The sequence below is a fragment of the Calliopsis andreniformis genome, chromosome 2 (assembly GCF_051401765.1).
Source record: "Calliopsis andreniformis isolate RMS-2024a chromosome 2, iyCalAndr_principal, whole genome shotgun sequence".
NCBI lineage: Eukaryota > Metazoa > Arthropoda > Insecta > Hymenoptera > Andrenidae > Calliopsis > Calliopsis andreniformis.
The window spans coordinates 600,504-621,747 of NC_135063.1; the positions used below are offsets into that span (position 1 = coordinate 600,504).

Here is a 21,244-nt window from a genome sequence, read left to right on the forward strand (position 1 = left end):
AATTGGTACACGACCGGGGAAGCAAAAAAAAGGGTCTCGCTCGAGCTCGATGCCCGAAATCAATGACGTCAGAAAAGACAAGGATAGCATTAGGGATTTAATAGGAAAAATTGAAGTTCCTTATTTGCAAACAGATTTTCACGTAAGTAACACCAATCGATTCCTTGTGCTCTCCCGATAAAAATGATATCAAATACGATATGATTCCTATTATTTATAATAAAGATATTTAAATAATAAACGTTGGAACCCTGCGACGGTTACGGAGAATCGTCAAAGTTACTTTTCTATCAGTTCTTTACGAGCTAAAAATGACATAAACAGAATTTATGTATATTATATTTAATCGATGTCGGAAAGAAGATATTAAAAATAAAAAAATAAAAATTTCTAAACATTTAAAACGGAACTTATATACATACTTTTTGTATTACGCTTTCATTTTCTTAATAATTTCAGTCATTAAATAATTAAACACAAAAATATGAGGGAATACATAATAGGGAGTTAGCCCTACGACGAGAGCCGCGCTCGTCGAATCGACTACCACTCACGGACGAGAGTCGCGCTCGGGTTTAGTCGTGCCTTAGAATCGACTACCATTCACGGACGAGAGCAGCGCTCGGGACTGGTCGTGCTTAAAATCGACTACCACTCACGGACGAGAGTCGCGCCCGAGTCTGTTTACGAGCATGACCTTTCGTTCTACAAACCAAGTTTTATGTATCTTTGTTAAAAATAATCGGAATCATGTCGTGTTTGACATCATTTTAATCGGGAGAGCACAAGGAATCGATTGGTGTTACTTGCGTGAAAATCCGTTTGCGAATAAGAAACTTCAATTTTTCCTATTTAAATCCCTAATGCTATCGTTGTTTTTTATGACGTCCTTGTTCTCGGGCGTCGAGCTCGAACGCGATGGTTCCAAGAATTGGTTTCTCGGCGGCACGTATCAAACGAGGTAGTGGGGATAAACCACGGCTCTCGTCCGTGTAGACGAAACGGCTCTCGTCCGCAACATTACTGTAAATAGAAATTTATATGTATTAATACTTGTAATTTCCCTATAATTCCCCCTTTTTGCAAACTAGAGTTTGCTTTTCTTTTGCTTCTTTTGCTTTTCTTACGTGTATATACATTTATTAGTTTGTATATTTAATAACAGATTGTGAATTGGACCTCTTCTTTATTAAAGTAGACACAGAGAAGGTTCATGTAACTTCTTTCTATAAAATCTAATTCTCTGTAAAGCTAATTTGAAACATTTCTTTAAATTGTTACGAACAATGAATATATACGAGAAAATTCAGGTAACTATAAGAGGTAAGTTTATTGCATTATCTATTCACCAATTCTGCTCTAAATCTAATAAGATGTTGAGATGAGAATATAAAATTTAGGTATAAAGATTCATTGAAATTCATTCAGCCGTTCGAATGCAATTGGGTTGATAAGCATACGAGATGTTTAAAAAAAGCTCTTGTTTTAACAGTCAAAACATAATCAGGGGGTCTGTTGTTAATAAAATAATGTCCTTTGTTCGTTCATTAACATTAATATATTATTTAAAAGAAACAATACAACTTTCTTAGTAAATAGAATATACTTATATCTTAATTTGAACATTTATAAACTTTAATAGAATACATCTCAACAACACAGTCACCCAGAAGAGACGGGCAGTACTCTTCTAGCCTATCTACTCTAAATGTCGCGTTACATGCTAAGGGCTAATGCATATGAGAACACACAAGTTATAACAAAACAATTAACACCCTAACAGGGTCTTTAAATGAGTTATCTGCTGCAAAAATTTTTCGAAACTTTTTTTCATTACTTTTCTAAATTGGAAACTGAAAATATCCGGGCAAATTGAAAAGCTTGCATGAGGTACGCGCCGCTTGCCGCCTGCTAGCAACTGGAATTTAAACATTTCAAAGAGCGAGAGAGTGCACACCACGTTCCACCTTTCTCGACCTCTTGAACCTGTCCGAAGCACCGAACTTACGGATAAGCGGCCCGTGCGTAGATGTGTAGTGGAGGGGGTAATTCTCAATATTTACATCTTCAGTCTGGCAGCACAGTTCTCCATCAAGATCCACGGAATGCCCACCACTAGCCATATCGTACCTTACGCGGAATATACAGTGCCGGCTCTGACACCTCTGGCGCCCCTGGGTAAGATTACTGAGGCGCCCCTGCCCGGGCATGATCACCTTTCTTTTTTTTTTGTGACAAACTATACAGGGTGAGAAAATGCGAACGCGCGAGAGCAATTGTAATTTAGCGAGTTCAAACTTAAAATAGACTTAAAACTGACGGGTCTAAAACAAATCTAAATCTAATAAAATGTAACTTTTCGGGCTTTTTTGTCGATCACCCCCCCCCCCCCCCCCCCCCCCACAAAGCCGGTACTGGGAATATGAAAGCAGGACGATAACTGATGATGTAAATCTGCCCCGTTGAAATAAGGACTTTACATCACGTCGCGTGAAATGTAAAGTAATAAGCATGAAATGACTTTTGAAAAACACAATGAGGTTCAATGCAAGCGAAACTACATTAACATCAATGTGACAATGAGCATAGACTAATAAAGAATGGCGTTTGGCGTTTGAGTTTCTCGACTTTTGATCTAGCGGAAACAAACGACGCATGATTTATGGGTCATTGCCAGGGGTACCAGACGCGAGTCCCCGCTACGTTACAACGGAGTGAAAAGGTGTGAATGGAGATATTCTTTACCGACTGGGTGGTGGAATTTCTAGATAGGAGAATGAAGAGTGCGTGGCCCGCGAGCCGCCAATTCGCGGTTCCTGACCCATGCAGCACTCAACGAATAAATGGGTCCTACACGAACTTTTTATTTTCAAGTAGAATCAAAAGTGTTCATTTTTTAACGCTCTCTATTCGATCATATTTACTGTTTAGTAAATGCTAATAACTCATTCCTTTTCAGTATTATTTTTAATATATTCAGAAATCGACTTGTTAGCCAAAAAAATACATACCTATTCGCGTTCTTCAGTTTTAAGTGTTAAATAAAACTCTTGTTTATTTTCAAAACTGAACAAGTTATTGAACCAACAAACATTGCATAATATCATTGCGCTTAAAATAGCAACTATTACTATTGTTTGTCTGGTATTTATCATCGTAATACTTAGCGTTATAAGCAGAATACAGCAGTGAACGAATGGGTATGAAAACGTTTCCTCCATAGATTATAAATCCAATAAACCGCTTCTATCCATTCGGAACTGTATCGCTTTTAGTTAGAAACTCCCTAGGCTAGATGTTACAACCAGATAAAACAAAATTAACGTGATGTTTATAGAAAAGAAATTTTTTGACAGACATAATATATTGAAATATTAATAAAAGAAATGTTAACACTTATTAAACGGGTAAATATAATCCAAATCACTCGCCAAGGCCTACCAATGTAACTGCGTCGACTTTCGGTATCAAATGATGATAATACGTAACTAAAATTTTAATTAATGTACTAAGCATAACTAAAAATAGTGAAAAACTAATATACAAATACTAATAGTAGCAACTGAAACGCTCTACAGGGTAATCCTCTCGCTAGACTACTCAAAGCAGTGTCATCACAGTAACATCGCAACGGGAACTCAGCGGGAACGCCGAATCTGTATACTCCGGTGTTTCTGAGGCTCCAATTTTCAGTGTGTATGCGTGGCTATGGTGTACAGACTTGAATCAGCTACAGTAAATTGAAGGATTAGCTTCAGATTGTTGAGCTATGGTGTAGAAACGTAAAAGCAGCTACAGGAGTTGTGATGTATAACCATGAATGTAGCTATGCAAATACAATTTGGCGTAGAAGAATTAATCACCTAAAATTTGCACAGTCGGCAATTTACACCAAAGCATATGTTGGAATTAAAATCTGATATACACGACAAAATAGTAAACATTACAGACAATACACTAACAGGAGTTTAAAAACTTTGAAAAAACGCATCGATATGTGTTTCTTCAGTTCATAGATTTTTTAATGGAAATGACAATTTATGAGAAACTACGTTCTGTAATATCCTTGATGTAAATTGTTGTTTACTTATCAACCTATAAATAGAAATCAAATGTTTATTTCCACCCCTCAATACAAGAGTAACTAGACTCAACTTCCATGCCACAGGGAAGATACCTGATGTGATGGATTTATTATAAATAAGCCAAGGTATACGAAAGGCAATAACATATACTGGTTTCATGATGTTATAGTAATTCAATCTACAAAATAACAGGTTGAATAACCTATCCTTCTGTTCTACATAATTAAATAATATGGTATTTAATCGTCCCATTCGTATGCTAGTTGGTCATTACATTATTATTCCATCTGCTTGCACTGTGCAAACAATTATTAACCACACAAATCAATGTATTCATGCAGTATAGGCAAAATTCAAAATAATCTTGTAGTGTTATCGACACGGAAAGAACTACTGTAGACCTCTTGCGGCTTTCGCGGTAGCGTCATTTCGACTTCTCGCCACTAGACACAACACTTTCAGGGTTTCCAGTTAAGCTGATCGCCCTGTATAAACTCACGAAACATAAATGGAAATAAGAAGCTCGTTCTGCTTATAGGATGTAGTCAAAAAGACATTACATATTTCATATCACCAGTCGATGCAGTCGTATAAGCCTCAGCTAGTGATTTTTGTTTAAAATCACATTTCGTCTAAAAATGAATCTGGCTGTCCTGGATTTTTTAATTTAATTTATCACATTCTACTATACAGACCTATATCATAACATACCTTGTTAAATTCATTTAAAAATATCCTATCGTATTATTAATGGAAAAATATATTTCCATTAAAAAAAGTTAATTTGATCTATAAATCTCTCCCACTATTCCACTTATAAAAAACCTCTTTATATCACATAAGATGTCCCTTCAAGTTAAACAACTTTTGTAAGAACATTTTTTTGATAGCTTTAACTCTCAATAAAATACTCTACTGGTCTCGTTTAAATATAACACCTTGTATGTGTAGGTGAAAATCTCTTTCTTGATTTTAAGATATACAGGGTGTTCGGCTACAGGTGGGTGTAATTTTAAGATGCGATTCTAGAGGTCAATATAATTTCTCGACATTTGTCTTTACGCGTCGCGACGTTCGACGCATCGTTTCGTGTCCCTGAAAGAATCGGAACGCATGTCGTTTGTAACAGCTGTACACACATTGTAACATTATATTTGTTTAAATTTTAACATTGTCCTATCAAAATGTGCGTCTAGCTGTGCCGATTCTTTCATAGCACGAGATGATGTGTCGAGCGACTCGATTCCGATTTTTGAGAGAAGAATGCCGAGGGAAGCAGTTCGCGTCGAGCGTAGAGTACGTGAATAACTAAACCGCATTCTCTACTTATTTTTTGTAGTTCAAAATATTCAAATATTCGACAAACAGTTTGTAAGTGCTAGTGATTGGTGAAATTATGTTTTTGTGCACAGTTATTACGAATATGAGTATTACAAATACAGAATTAACATTTTGTCGTTGTATGTGATTCTTCCAAAATATTCGTATAAACTCTCTGTAGTTCTCTTCTACACTTCTAGCGCGTGCGGCTTGGACAGAAAATGAATGGGAAGATGAACATATTAATATTTTCTATTCCAAAATCTCATAGGGAATGTTCCGATTTGCCTTATGGATTGTTAGAAGTAGTGAGTAGACAGGTTTATTATTATTCAACAATACTCTTTGATTTTCTACAAAATGCATCGCAGAATCATCTAGCCGAGACAAGTATTGTCGAATTTTGCTGCCTCTCTATCAGGTAAGTCATTCATTGTTTCAATGATAATGATCGGCTATCATTTGCGGCGCACCCAACGCGATCGATATTGTAAAACAGTTTACCTGATTACAGGCGGATTTTACCAAATCTTTAGTTGCTTACAAATAATTAACGAAGCCCTAAACATCAAATAGTCATTTTTGATTTTCGACTGATTACAACCTCTAGAATCGCATCTTAAAATGTCTCCCACCTGTAGCCGAACACCCTGTATATATTCATATGAGTCTTCTATATAAGCCACTCATTTGTTAAATTGGTTAACTCTGCAAAACAAAAATATTTATATCTATTATAGTTTGACGTCCAATCCTCAATATCATTTAACTGGTAGTACGTTACTGAGTATTGCTATTGGGTGTGATTATAGAATTTGCTCGCCGGTTGTTTAATTGTTCTGGTTTGCCAGACATTGATATTCACTATGTTTTTCATTTCTTATTTCATACCGCAAGCATTAGTATCTACGCTAACCTAAAGAAATATAACTAATACATAATATCTAATTTATAACAGGTAAGCAAATAAAAAAACTTAATAAGATTATTGCTCACTATAAAATAATTAAATGTAAAATTAAATGTTGCATGTCGATTTCTTCAAGCGAATTAAAAAGCTGAAGAAATCGCTTAAAAAATTCAACAAACATTCAAGGAGGAAAAAACCAGACACAGCTATCGTTTTAGGTCTCTCGCCGACAGACGTTCTCATAATCGATTATCTCGTTCTCCCAAAGGGAAATGTTCAATGAACAGACAAAGCTATTTCCACTCTGTATCTTCTAAAAGGAAACGACCAGGGTTTATATATTCCATTCAGTCTCATAAAAATGATCGAAACCGATCATATAGCAGATCACCGTCAGTGAGACGTACCCGTAAATGAGATTATTGTTGCTTACACAGCATGGGCCTTCTCATATTAAAAAGATAACGGACTTTTGGACATCCAAAACCAAAAAAATGCAGTTATTTCAGCTGTAGAAAAATGATTAAACTCTATTTTAAACGATAAAGAAGACATTACAAAAGTAATGAAGTAATGTATTGTAGAATCAGATGACGATGCAGGTCGAATACTCTGTGACTTATTACACAGCGTCACTGACCTTAGACGAACATTAATAGTGCCTTTACTAAGTAAAGAGGTCAAGGAAACAGTGATAGAAAAACTATTCCTTCAAATAGTATCATTTGAGACGGATATAGGGGAAAGATTTAAACAGGTCAGAACACTCGAACGAACAAGCAAAAAATTAAAAACAGAACATAGGACGTGCATAGGTATATTAAGTGTACCAGGTACAAAGGTTTTTTGCAAAGGAAGTGAGTTCCTGTCGCAATGTCAAACGAAGTTTATTGCTCGTCCCTGTTCCTCGCTGTGCCGTGCCGAGGATGAAAGGCAAAAAAATAGTATACAAATCCCGTAAGACAGCTGCGAACAGTCCCGATGTGTAGCTCTTTTACGGAACAGTACTGTACTACAAATAGTGATATTATGGAAGCTAAATACTTCCAGATAACATGGAAGTAAAGGAATCCCTCTGAGATAAAGAGAACCTGTAAACTATGCAGATTTAAATAACTGTTACACAAAATAAATGTATTTTTATCACATATACTAGTATAATATACACTAAAATTCATCTAAGTACATATAATATTACAAGTGAGTGAATAGTCCATTTCACATGGGCGCCATTGCATTGAGCCATCTGCAAATAGAGAAACCTCTCAAACGAATACTTAAAATCTACAAATACCGCGTAGTTGAGTTCGATTTAGACTCTAGTTCCCATCAAAAATTTCCAAGAACATTAACTCCCGAAAAATTTCTAACCAAATTAATCCCTCCAAAAATGCATCCAAAAGATATCAAATAACCCTCTAAAAAGCATCCAAAATATATTAGTAAACCCCCCAAAAGTACCTTTAAAAAATATGAATCCACAAACGTGAAACCCAAAAAATATTAAAAAAGAACACCTCAACAAATGTTTATTACTATTTGATTTGAAAAAGAGTACTGAAATCGAAAGTAGTTGCCCCGTTTGTACAGTGTGCTCCACAACACGTTAATTAAAAAATCATGATAAAAATAACGGATACATGTGAAAACACGTGGCGAGCCCATTTTATCAAAATCAGACAACCGACTTGTGACGTCATGTATAGTGTCCTCAGTAGTATTCCAGAGTGGTCGTAGAAATTGCCAGATAAAATTTATACCTGCTTAACGATTTTATGGGGTTAAACTGAAAAGCCGAAAGGGAACTTTAGCCCGATCTAACTAAATAGTAACCAACTTTGACAAACTTGACTGTCAACGTGACGATACTGTTCGGAACCCGTGAGGGCTAAAATCTCGGGGTTTCTGTGCGCAGAAAAATGAGTGGGGATTTGTTAAGAATTTCCATATAAGGAAATTTTTCAGGGTTAGAACGAAAGTTCTAGGGCATCTTCTTTTAACAGGCAAACACTCGAATATTTTGGGGAGTAATGGTAAGTATTCTCCGTACGTAACAACAGTATAGCGTCGTGTCCACGTGTCTTTTTCTAACTCATTACGCGTATGTATTATAAGTTCTGATAGTCTATTGCATCGGTCGCCAATCGGTGGTCCGCGGATCACTGATGGTTCGTGAGAAAATTTTGGTGGTCTGTAGAAAAATCTGGATATTAGTTACATTCTCTATGTTCTATTAATAAGAAAACAAAAATAATATTCTAAGAAATTCTGATAGTCTGAACCGCAATTTTCACCTTTACATTGCACTAAATTCACGAACTGTACTAGAGAGGAGGAAACAGGAGAGAAAAGTTAGGGTAGTCTTAAGTTATATTTGATATAATGTATGAGACAACCTCTGCCGACCCGTACGCTTCAGCATTGTTTCAACCATTAATACAGTCAATCCGCTCCGTGAATACCGATTCTCATGCAATTGTTTTATTTTATTTGTTTATTTGTCAGATGTTCTTTTTCAGTAAATATGACTTTAACTGCATATTTTCTTTAACTGTTATATTTAATGGCACTAAGTAGTTTGACTTTGGTAACTAAATAAATTATACGAACTTTTTAATTGCAATTGTCTCATTCTTTATTCGGTGCATCTAGTGAATCATTAATATACTCATGTATAATTAAAAATTCTTTTTTAATATTATAGTAAATTAGCTAAATTTAAACAATGAATTTTATATAATAGTAAATTAAACTAAATAAATAAAAAGAAACTATAACTATAATAATTGAACTAACTCTAATAATTTAATAATTCCAACAATTTAATAAAATAGGACTAATTCATATTAATAAAATGGAAGTTTTGTCATCATTACTTTACAAATGTATTTAACTTTTTAAAAAAATTCATATTAATGGTCCGCGGGATTGAAAACTATAAATTTAGTGGCCCGTTAGGTTCGAAAGGTTGGCGACCTTTAGTCTCTTATGATATATTTTCTAAGATAAATATACAAGATGAGTCACCTAACGTTTGCACGTCAAGTATATGTGTTGTTTTTTAAAATATGTCAAATATTTCGAAAAGAATGTTAAATGGTTCAGTGGAGCTTATACGATATCAAAACAATTTTTGATTTTTCTGTCTTTTTTTAAAGAGATATTAAGGTCAGCTTCGTTTTTTTAAAAGGAACCACCCCTTTTTAAACACCTACAATGATAGTCTCTTTCATTAGGAATTCAGTGATAGTAATTATTCAAGGTCATTCAAGGTCACGGACAGAGAAAACATACAAGATTTAAAATATGAAAAAGATAATGGACCATAAATGTGTGGTATGGTATTTTGAACAACAAAGTAATCGGACCACACTTCATTATCGAAAGGATCGAAGAACAAAAGTATTCTCAATTTTTGCAAGAAGATTTGCCAATTTTATTGGAAGATGCCTCTTGATAAAACTGTCATGATACGTGGTACCAACACAACGGCTGTTCTGCTTATTATGCACGAGTAACAAGAGAAACGTTGAATTTTAGGTTTCCAAATCGATGGATTTTAACGAGGTGGAACTGTTTCATAGCCAGCACGTTCGCATTATTTGAATCCACTGAATTTCTTTTTATGGGGCCTGCTAAAAAAGACCATGTATATGAATGCTCCAACAACAGTTGATATACACCAGCGTATCATCACAGGATGTGCAAATATCACATCAGATATACTTGTCACAGTTCAACATTCCTTCCGAGCCCATTTACAGCAATGTATCGACGTAAACGGCCATCATTTCGAACATGGATGAAACACAAGTATTCCGTTTTCATATTTTAAATCTCATATACTTTCTCTGTCCGTAACCTTGAATGACCTTAAATAATAATAGTCACTGAATTCATAATGAAAGGTACTATCATTGTAGGTGCTTAAAAACAGGTGATTCTGTTTAAAAAAATGGAGGTAACCTTGATATCTCTAAAAAAAAATGACAAAAAGACAAAAATTTGTTTGGCATTGTATGAGCTCCATTGAACCATTCGACTTGGTCCTTAAGACATTTGATGTATCTTTAAAAACAACAAAGATATTTGAGGTGCAAACGTTACGTGACTCACCCTGTATACGCAATTTTGGCACCTCGTGGTCAACATATCTGACACATGTTACAATCATCAGCATGCGTCCATGTAAAATTCTTTTGACTTAGGGACAAGTACACTGTCCTTTATAAATCGGCCATACGATCGACTTTAGCTCCACCGCCTCCGCACTTCTGGATGCCTTAATCCCGGACGATAAGTCCGAGGAGGACACGCTCGATCAGAGGCAGATAAGGCGCGAGGTTGTGCATGACCCACCCACAGAAGATCAGCCTATCTTCACCGGAAAGGAGGTCGCAGCCGCAATCTCAAGCCTGAAAAGCGGTAAGTGTCCTGAACTAGACCTTGTGGAAGTGGATGCATTGAAACGCCCTTCCGGAGCGATCCGTAAAGAGTTGCTGAAGCTCTACAACGGTTGTCTGGAGCATAGAGTAGTTCCGGCAAGATGGAAAGTCGGTCTGATTAGGACCATACTGAAAGGGCCCGACAAACCTGAAGTGGATCCAAAGTCGTATCGGCCCATCTGCTTACTCTCGGTACTCGGAAAAGTTCTCAAAAAGGTGATAGCACGCAAGTTGTACGGGGTGTTCCTGAATTCGGACTTTTGCTTTAACCGACAATACGGATTCAGAACCAGGCGATCCACGGAGGATGCCGTGGTAAAGCTCCGGGAACTGCTGTCTGGTCGGGAGGAAAAGTATGTCTTGGGTCTCTCATTCGACATATCTGGAACTTTTGACAATGTCTGGTGGCCGAGCATTCCAAGCATACCATCTGATGCTTGACTATTTCGCCGACCGTGAGGTGACTATGGTTGCCCATGGCTCTCGTGTTGTGAAGAAGGTCACCAAAGGCTATCCACAGAGGTCGATTCTTGGTCCGAGCTGTTGGAACTTAGTCTTTGACGAAATTCTACAGCTCATAGCAAATCTCCCGTTCGCCGAACACATTGCCTATGTCGACGACCTCTTTGTGCTCGTCCACGGCGACTCAAAGAGACAGTTGGAGGTGAGAGGCCAAATGGTCGCGGACGCGTTGACTACATGGTGTACCGGGTAAAAGCTCACGTTGTCAGCGACCAAGACCGAGATGATCCTCTTGAAAGGTTTTCTGGATAGAGGAAGACCACTTTCGATAAAGATACATGGGAGCTGTGTATCACTGAGGACTACCGTAGGTATCTCGAAGTGCACTTCGATGAGAGACTGGGTGTTAAATCCCATGTCGAACTGAGTGTCAAAACCGTGTGAATGTTCCACGCGTTCGCACGGCTAGCCCGAACAAATTGGGAATTGGGACATCCTGCTATGCGTATCATGTACGCTGGCCTTTTCGTTCCGATCATAGCGTACGCCGCCGCGGGCTGGGCGGACCTCCTCGGACTCAGGTTAAGGACCAAACTCATGAGGGTGCAGAGGAAGATTTCGTTTGGCGTCACCAGAGCTTACCGAACGGTATCCACAGGTGCGAACCCTGTGATCGCGGGTGTGTTACCGATAGATCTGGTGATAGCAAAGAGAGGGTGCGTCTACATTACCCGAAAAGCAAGAGACATAATGTTTGGCGAATGTCGAATAAGTCGAAATGACTTGGAGACAGGGGCAATCACCAAAGCCGAGGCAATCGCCGAGGCAAGGAGAGAAGCCCTAGCAGTGTGGGAAAGAAGGTGGTCGGCGTCGACGAAGGGCAGAACTACGTTCCCCTTCTTCAGGAACGTGTCAGACCGCTTCAATGTGCGTTGGTTGACAGTTGATCATCATGTGGTTCAATTCCTTAGCGGGCACAGAGATTTCCGTGCCAAGCTGTATGGATTTCCCTTGGTACCGGACGACAGATGCGAATGTGGTGAGGCGGAAACGTCGACCCACGTTCTATTCGACTGTCCACGGCACGGGGAAGCGCGAGCTCTCCTAAGACAGACGGCCAACTCCGAGTGCCTTGTATGGCCAGTGGAGGAAGCCGATCTTGTCGAGAACGAACGATTGTATCGAAAGTTCAGGAGATTCGCCAGAACCGTCCTGGAGGCCAAGGTCGCTCAAACGCACAACGCCACTGATCTGATTGTCGATCTATCCGAGACTCAAGCACTCATGGCTGGCAATCCTACTGAAGCGGCGGGGCCCAGCCTAGTCGGTGATTCCGTCTTCCCGACGGAACTCGGCTCCTTGGGCCAGGATCAAGCTCCCCTCGCCTCGGCGCAAGGCTAAGCGAGGGTTCCTGGATTGGGAATGTACTCGAGGTGATAGGCGGAAGTAACAGTGTCGCTCCGGAGGTATTGAGAGTGGAACCCGAACATCTGGCAGAGTGTTGTGAATGCCCGTATGACCTACTCGGTCGAGCTAGGGCGTGTTAACGAACGCACGAGGCAAAACATTAACTGCCCTTTATAAATAGATTCACCATAAAGGAAATATATCACTAATAACTTTGTACGTCTTTGAAGCTATTTGCGATGTCGCAGTAGGCACAGCATTGATATACTTATTAATTTTTGAAACGATTATTAATAATACCTGATTACTGATGAGCAACTTCTCCTCTAAAATTTAATATTGTATTCACTCACTCTTTATTGTGCAACAAATTTCCCGGTGTTAAGGTATGCTGTTACAAGAGTCCTCGATTTTTTTTTATTGCTTCTGTTATTTTTATTATTATTTTTCTTACATATTAGCTTTTATTATTAACCCTTTCAAAAGTTGACGGATTTTGACAGCTGCGTAGCTGAAGCCATCTAGCGGCAAAAATATGAAAGCCAGAAAATCACCTACCGGCAAAAATGTGAAAGCCAGAAAAAAGTATCACTGTCAGATGAAACTAAGCATGTTAATTTACTCCTGCACGTAAAATTAATATCTCGATATCTCAGCTCTTCCCATCCCAATTTACATATGTAAGAGCTCATTTTATGTGCATGGTGTTACTTAACAATGTGGTAATTGTTAAAATCTATTACACGCTGCGTCAAAAGAGTAAATCGCTATTAAAATTTTTGGATATTTCGGTCGCAGAAACGATACAGTGCCAGTGTTACGCGCCACTCAACTACTTGACGCGAAACGCTGCCGCGTCTCGTGACCAGTTAAATAATATCTTCGGATTGGACGTATCATATAATTGCAAATTGAATGGTAAATTCATTTGATTGTATAATTTTAGACATATAAAGTCAAACATCAACCAAGTGCTTTGAAATAAAAATTTTAAAACGTTAAAAAGTTTGGAGTTGATTACTTTGTCTTGTGAACAGCTCATATATGTATAAGTTAAACAATCAAATTATTATTAGCATGTAGTATATTTCTAACTTTATTCTCAAATATATGTAAGATGTTGTAGTGGACACATTTTAGAATCATACAGTTTTTCGAAAAGATTTGTGTCATTGTTATTGTCACACTCAATGTACAACTATACCTATAAATTATGATGAAAAATTACAAAATAGATCATTTATGCTAATTTATAATTTCTGTACATAGTTCTGTATGTTTATAAACTGTAAACTAGTCTTCCTTTTTACATTTTTCTTAATTCGTGAGAGGCAAAAACATTCAAATAATTATCAATTTATAGTACATTCAAACATGTTTCAAAATATGTTATTCATCAACATCAGTGATAAAGTGTCAATGAATGTAGAAAATTGTTATATAAAATCCAGTTCATATTTATTTTGACAATAACCTCTACGCACTTGTTTTTTAATACAGTTTTATTAAATTGAAATCGTCTCCTTTACATCAGATCGTCCATTAAGTTCTGCGGATTAGTCACGGATCACACTAGCCTATGCTGTATTTATAATTTACAATGATTCTTGGTTGCTTCTCATCGATTAACTACCCTGTTATAAGAAAACTTTTGAGACTTTCAATCTTTCAACGAGGAACGTTCCCTTGTCTTAACTGAAAACGATAACTGAAAAGGAGCATGTCCGGAGTTATACTCTGCTGTCTTTCAATTCGGGAAAGAATGGTGGTAGGAACAAAACGATTTATTGAAGACGTTTATAGTGACAGCACTATATCTACAGATACGTTCTGTTATGCGACATCATACAAACTGACTCAACATTATCTCCGCTCTTTTGCCCAAACGGTGACTTCAATACTTGGAGTCAATAGTGATAGTAAACTTACGTGTACTGTGACACATTGAAGAATAAGATCCAAGACCCTTTATATAAAACTATTATATAAGGAACCCTCTCATCGAGCCAGGACTTACTGCTGAATCAGCAGTAATAGTGTTCAGACATGCAATCCTTTGAAAACGATTTCTTGTATTCTGTTAGAAAACCTATTTCGATAAACTTCATGTTATTAAGAAGAAGGACTACTTCTCAAGGGAATCCCACGCTTTCCTTCTTCACGGCATAACAGTGTGAAGGGTGGTTTATACGATTCAGGAAGAGAGATTTTGATTTAATCGACGAAAACGCAATGACAGGTAAGCAGAAATGAAGACAAATACTTTGTTACTGTTGTTGAAAAGAGATCTGATCCAATCGTTCAGTAAGTTTGCAGGTTGAAATAAATAAACTTGTCACGTGAAATCGATTAAAACAATTAGGAAAAATAAATAAGAAAAGAGGGTGAGTTCCGCACATTTTAACCGAAACCAAAAGTGCAGTTCTGAATCAGCAGAAAATTCGTATTTTCCTTTTGATTTTTAAGTTAAAATTGGAAGTTCTCTCTCACCAAGCCTATTTTCCAGATGCAAAACCTTGGAATTGTTATTCGTATCAAATGATGCAACACAGTCTCGGAGCGTAGTCATTTTGAAAATTTGACGGAATGAAAAATTGAGTGCATGCATACTTTCAATCTAAATTCTCAAAATGTAACAGATATGAAATTTGAAGCTGACGGCAAATAGTTCAATTAAAAAAAATTATGATCGTACTAATTTCATACAACCTTTAAAATAAAATCCGCAGAATTAAATGAATGACTTCACATAGAGATATATAAGTGAGAAAGTATTTATTTTGCGTTCACCCAAATATTGATAAAGAAAAAATATAAGGGACAGTTTTCTATGAATATTTCAAGACTTCCAAAATATCGAATATCAAGTAGTAATTTTATTACGAATAAAAGAAATAAAAAAGTTAAATAATCGTAAGGAGTAATGAAACAAAATTATCATTATATATTTGAATTAACACGTCTAGTCAATTATGATTTCTAGGATTCTGTTCACTTCTCGCAGTTATTAATAAAAGAACATAAATATATAATTCAAGTAAGAAAAATTGGTATTGGCATTTACTTACCGTGACCACAATCACCAAACATGACACTAAATAAGAAGGGGAACGTAATAATCGTATAGAGCGCTGGATTAGCTTCTCGGTACGATGCCACCCCATAGGCATCAATCAAGTTTTGAAAACCTTTCGTGAACTTGTTCGTCCTATTAAACGTTGGTGGATTCTCATGTGTATAGATGACATTCAAAAAAGATGGTATCGAACTACCACAAAGACGCTAAAGAAAGCAAACATTAGCAGAACATAGATCATAAGCAAGTACTTCTCTCAGAAATTGACAAATTATTTATCACTGAAATTTATCAAAACTCGAACGGTAATAAAAAATAAACGTCATAAAAGATTTCAGTTGAAAACTAACCGATCCTTCAGTTAAGCAATTCCGTACAATAGCAAGATCTGCCGCTGGTACCCAGCATTCTCCTATTAGACATTTTTTCGAAACATCCATGTTAAATAGATTCATCGTATGATAAATCGCTTTCATTTTACGGACCATAATAGTCCAATTAGGCAGCTCTTTAGCTACGTTATGTAGTACACGCTGACGATGATCTTGCGTTTGATTTAGAACCTGTGAAATAACAATAAAGAAAAATTAGGGTTTACTTGTCTATGAATTAAATCTTCAACGATTTTAATGGTTTTTACACACGTTGTAGAAATAAAAAATTTAAACAACTTTTTCCTATACATATAACCGGCGCGTGGCGCGGCAGTAGGTCGTAATTTCCGAAATACATATTATCAAAAAACTTTGTTGGATATTAACAATGTTAACACTTGTTAACACTGGCTGATGTGTAGAACTGCGATCTACGTGTGGGTAATACGGAAATAAAATTAAGACATCCTTTCGGCTACAAATACAATAATAGAAATTGGCTGTCCCGACCTCCTTAATTCAAACTAGTGTTAACACTGTTAATAATAGCTTACTAGCTGTATCGTGTTGCAAGTTAAAATTATTATGAGTTTTACAGTATTAAGAAATTAAAATGTATAACGAAAAAATGAGAAATGTCAAAGAGCAAAAAATATTAAAACTCGACATTTTCTATTTTTCCAGTGGATCTTTCAGTTACTATTTTTCTTGTTACATTATTCTTATACATAATTCTTACCAAATTTAAATCTTCTAGCCTAGTCCGAACACCCGTGACCATTTCTTCGCGTTCAACGGGATTATGTGGACACGGGTATAAAGATGCATGAAAGCCACTGCAAACTTTTTTGATACGACTCTTTAATTGTTCTCCTTGGAAAAACGTGACAAAAGCCGTTTTATAGATTTTATCACCCTAGAACAGTTCATATAAGATGTATAAACAATGCTTATGTATGGTATACAAAATTAAAACAGTCACAGACTTGACTTAATAAATTATTAGAATTGAATAAAATTGAAAAAATAGTTTTTTCAAAAGGTAAAATACGGAGGCTATGAACTAACTGTAGAAGGATCTTCCAATGGTTTGTCTAATTCGACTTGACGCAAAAATACATTTCCACGTGATATCCGCCACAGCATTCTCTCAAAAGCTGGCACTCGTTCTCGGTTTATTACTCCTGCAACGAATCTGAAAAAAAATTCAAAAAATGTTGTATTTTCTTTATACGGATGTAAAAAAAGATGACTGGAGAATTTAGACAATAAAATACTTCCTAAAATTCGATAACTTGCTCATTAAAGTAATTTTCTTATTGTTAGACCACAGAAATTTCTATTTAATATGAGTTACCTACCCATGCCTACTCATTAACATATGCATGGTGTAATATAAAACATTAAATAGAAATACCTAAATGTGGAACAAGAAATATGTTTTTTAGATCATTTCGACACACATGTATTCATAATATGGACCTGAATAGGTGACGTTTTCCCACTATAATTTTTCAATATTGCTTTTGAGAATAGACTTGTACATAGTATTGTTGAAAATTTAATTTCTGAAAACACTAAAGATTGCAAATTGGATAATCTGTAGATGTACAAAATGATACAGACAATTTGGACTTCCATCTGCCCCTTAAGTATTTATTCGTCATTGTATTAAATAAAGCAAAATGAAAAAACAAACCTTTGAAAAGGAAAGCCAACTAATTTACGCATTACAAGAATTTTAACATTGGTATATCAAACAGATACGGTACTAAAGACTAAATCTTCTGCATGAAACGATTCATAATCTTTTTTAAAAAACAGATATTTAATAGTAAAATAATTAAAATATTGTTAAAGAAAACATACTCTAGACGTCCTCGACTGATCGCGCTTTGATTCTGTGCTTCCTCAGTTATTAGAGTCCTAGTGATTGAGTCATTGGCTTCTTCCTGTTGATATAGAAGATGATACGAATCTTAATTCTCCAACAGAACAGTAACATCGATTACAGAAAGAAGAACAATGCTATGAGCAAAAGCTGCTGAACTACTTTAGGTACCTCCGTAAAAAACACTTGGGTCTTCTCAAGCACGTGCCGCAATTCCGTCAACTCGAGATAGTTACTCTTCAGGTTCACCGCATTTTGACTCAACTCTAGTATGTCATTCCCCGTCTTCTCAAGATTGGCCTGCAACAATACGCAATAGCTTCAATCTATATTACACTTTATTATAAACTGATATTTTATATGAATGTTCAGCATTATAAATGAACAATGAGATATAGATAAAACATAGACAAAAAAAATAAATGAGAATTATTCAACATAATATGCAGGTATATCGCCCTTTTGTTGCAACAGTAACAAAACTCAATAATCATGATTTTCAGGAAAGTGGAAAAGTAACAAAAGGCACGACAGCGCTTGTATGTACATAAAAGACAGCTGCTGCTTATCTCTTTTCCCGAAATTCGAATATCCTAACTTTATCTGCAACTTATTCCACAGATATCTGAATACGCTTGCAATATACTCGAAAAAAGACATTTTCGTTATAGAGGGTGTCTCAGCGAACACTATAGAGTGCATTATTTCCTAAAATATTAGAGATAAAAGAAATTGTTAATACCGGATTGCATGGTTCGAAGGGGCCAATATATTAGCGAAGGTAAATGTTTCATAACATTAATTTCATAAATTAGATGTCGCTGGATTCGTCTTGAAACACACTATCAACTGATCTGTAAAAAAATATAAAGTTCCATTTAAAAAGCCAAACTTGACCATCATATTTCATGTAATAATAATGATATAAAAAATTCGCCTTCGGTAATAAATTGGCCCCTTCGAACCATGCAATCCTGTATGAACAATTTTTTTTATCTCTAATACTTTACGAATTAACGCACAGTACAGTGTTCGCTGGGACACCCTATATAAACCGAATACGACCTTACGAATGGGACAACAACAAGGGTATGGTGTCGATGAATGATCTTAATTATTTAAAGATGCAAAATAATGAAAATGTATTTATATTATCAACGTTTCAAATTGACAAATTAACTGGCAACCTATAAGAAACATGGTACAGTTGTTGACTGTTAATGAATATTCAAAGACAAAAATAATAGAATAGAGAAAACGTATTATTTCACATACATATATCACATACGTATTCATATGGACTGCATACGATTCGTTTCGCTAATGATACATGTCAATAGGTGATCCTACAGATGACAGTTAATTACATGATATGCTTTATCGATAATTGAGATTAACAGTTAGACTTTGCCCTGTTACTCCAACAGAAGTCTATATAATACACTAGACCAGCGGTCGCCAACCGGTGCGTGGTCCGCGGATCACTTGAGAAAATGAGTGAGAAAGTTTTGGTGGTCCGTAGAAAAATCTGGACATTTTGCACTTTTTATGTTTTATTAATAATAAAACAAAAATAATATTCTAAAAAATTCTTATATTCTGAAGGACAATTTTCACCTTTATATTGCACTAAATTCACGAACTGTACTGTAGAGGAGGAAACAGGTGACAAAGTTAGGGTAATCTTAAGTTATATTTCATATAACGTATGAGACAATCTCTGCCGACCCGTACGCTTCAGCATTGTTTCAACCATTAATACAGTCAATCCGCTCCGTGAATACCGATTCTCATGCAATTGTTTTATTTTATTTGCTTATTTGTCAGATGCTCTTTTTCAGTAAATATAACTTTAACTGTTCTATTTAATGGCATCAAATAATATTCAATGACTAAATAAATTATACGAACTTTTTAATTGCAATTGTCTCATTCTTTATTCGTTGCATCCAGCGATTCATTAATGTACTTATGTATAATTTCAAACTTTTTTTTTAATATTATAGTAAATTAGCTAAATTTAAACAATGTATTTCGTATAATAGGAAATCACACTAAATAAATAAAAGAAATAACTATCATTTCTTATTTGGTTTTAGATTCCAATGAAATAAACTCATGATGAGTGAAAAAAAGCAAGGGAGTATTTTGCATTTCTATAGTCGTACAAAAGATAATGTAACTAATGATAATAGTCTACTTATTCAAGAACCTGGTAGTGAGCTGGATTCACAGCCGCTTTGTGTAATGTGTTCTGAGAGTTTATTCAATGATGCCATAGAACCTTCGAATTTCAGAAGACACTTGCAATCAAAACACCCGGATTTAGCTAAGAAACCACTTGAATATTTTCAAAGAATGCGTGAAAATATGCAAAAGCAAGTAATTGCTTTAACAAACATGTCTGTTGAAGATAAGTCCCTATTAAAGGCTTCTTGTCTGATAGCACTTCAGATCGCGAAAAATAAAAAGCCGTATACGATTGCAGAAGAATTAATTAAGTGTTGCATGTTACGAGCCTGTGAAGAGGTTTTGGGAAAGCAGGCTATCCAGAAACTGAAAGTAATTCCAATATCCACTAACACTATCTAGCGTAAAATTAAAAACATGGCTGAAAACATTGAAAATCAAGTTATAAAAATACTGAAAAATTCACCATTTTATTCAATTCAGTTTGACGAATCAACGGATATAAGTAATAAAGCCCTTCTCCTTTGTTTTGTGAGGGTTGTGTGTGAAGGAGAGTTACAGGAAGAACTACTTTGTTCGCTTAACTTGCCGGGTAGAACAACTAGCTCTGAGATTTTTAAAGCACTTAATAGTTACTTCCTGAAACATGGAATTGAATGAAGAAAATGTATTGGGATATGTACAGATGGTGCCGCAAATATGACTGGACATTTTTCAGAAATTGTTGCAAAGGTGAATGTTGGTCACTCAGACATTTTGTCTACACACTGCATTATACATCATGAGCAACTTGCAGCGAAAAAAATGTCCCCAGAACTACAGAAAGTATTATCAGATGTTATTAGAATTATAAACGAAATTGGACACAAAGCTCTCAATTCTCGAATATTTGAGGCACTTTGCGAAGAAGTGAGTTCCCGGTCTACTCACCTTCGTCTTTACGCTTGAGGTGAGATGTTTGTCAAAGGGTAAAATACTAACCTGACTGTTTCATAACATTAACAACAAACTATTTTTTCAGCAGCAAAATAATCCGAAATTTCAAAAACTCCTATCCGACGATGAGTGGATAGCCATATATTTT

At 35.9% G+C, this 21,244-nt stretch overlaps 1 protein-coding gene across 3 annotated transcripts in view; it reads right to left on the reverse strand.

The window, feature by feature from the left end:
* The window catches only part of Vha100-2 (V-type ATPase subunit a family protein Vha100-2), a 170,050-nt gene that overhangs the window by 23,096 nt on the left and 125,710 nt on the right, over positions 1-21,244 (reverse strand). For all 3 annotated transcript variants that reach the window (XM_076392790.1, XM_076392789.1, XM_076392791.1), the window contains 6 exons: positions 18,142-18,270; positions 17,949-18,031; positions 17,148-17,274; positions 16,819-16,995; positions 16,056-16,268; positions 15,698-15,911 (listed from right to left, as the gene is read on the reverse strand). In XM_076392790.1, the coding sequence (XP_076248905.1) occupies positions 15,698-15,911; positions 16,056-16,268; positions 16,819-16,995; positions 17,148-17,274; positions 17,949-18,031; positions 18,142-18,270 (943 nt within the window). The remainder of the gene's footprint in view (positions 1-15,697; positions 15,912-16,055; positions 16,269-16,818; positions 16,996-17,147; positions 17,275-17,948; positions 18,032-18,141; positions 18,271-21,244) is intronic.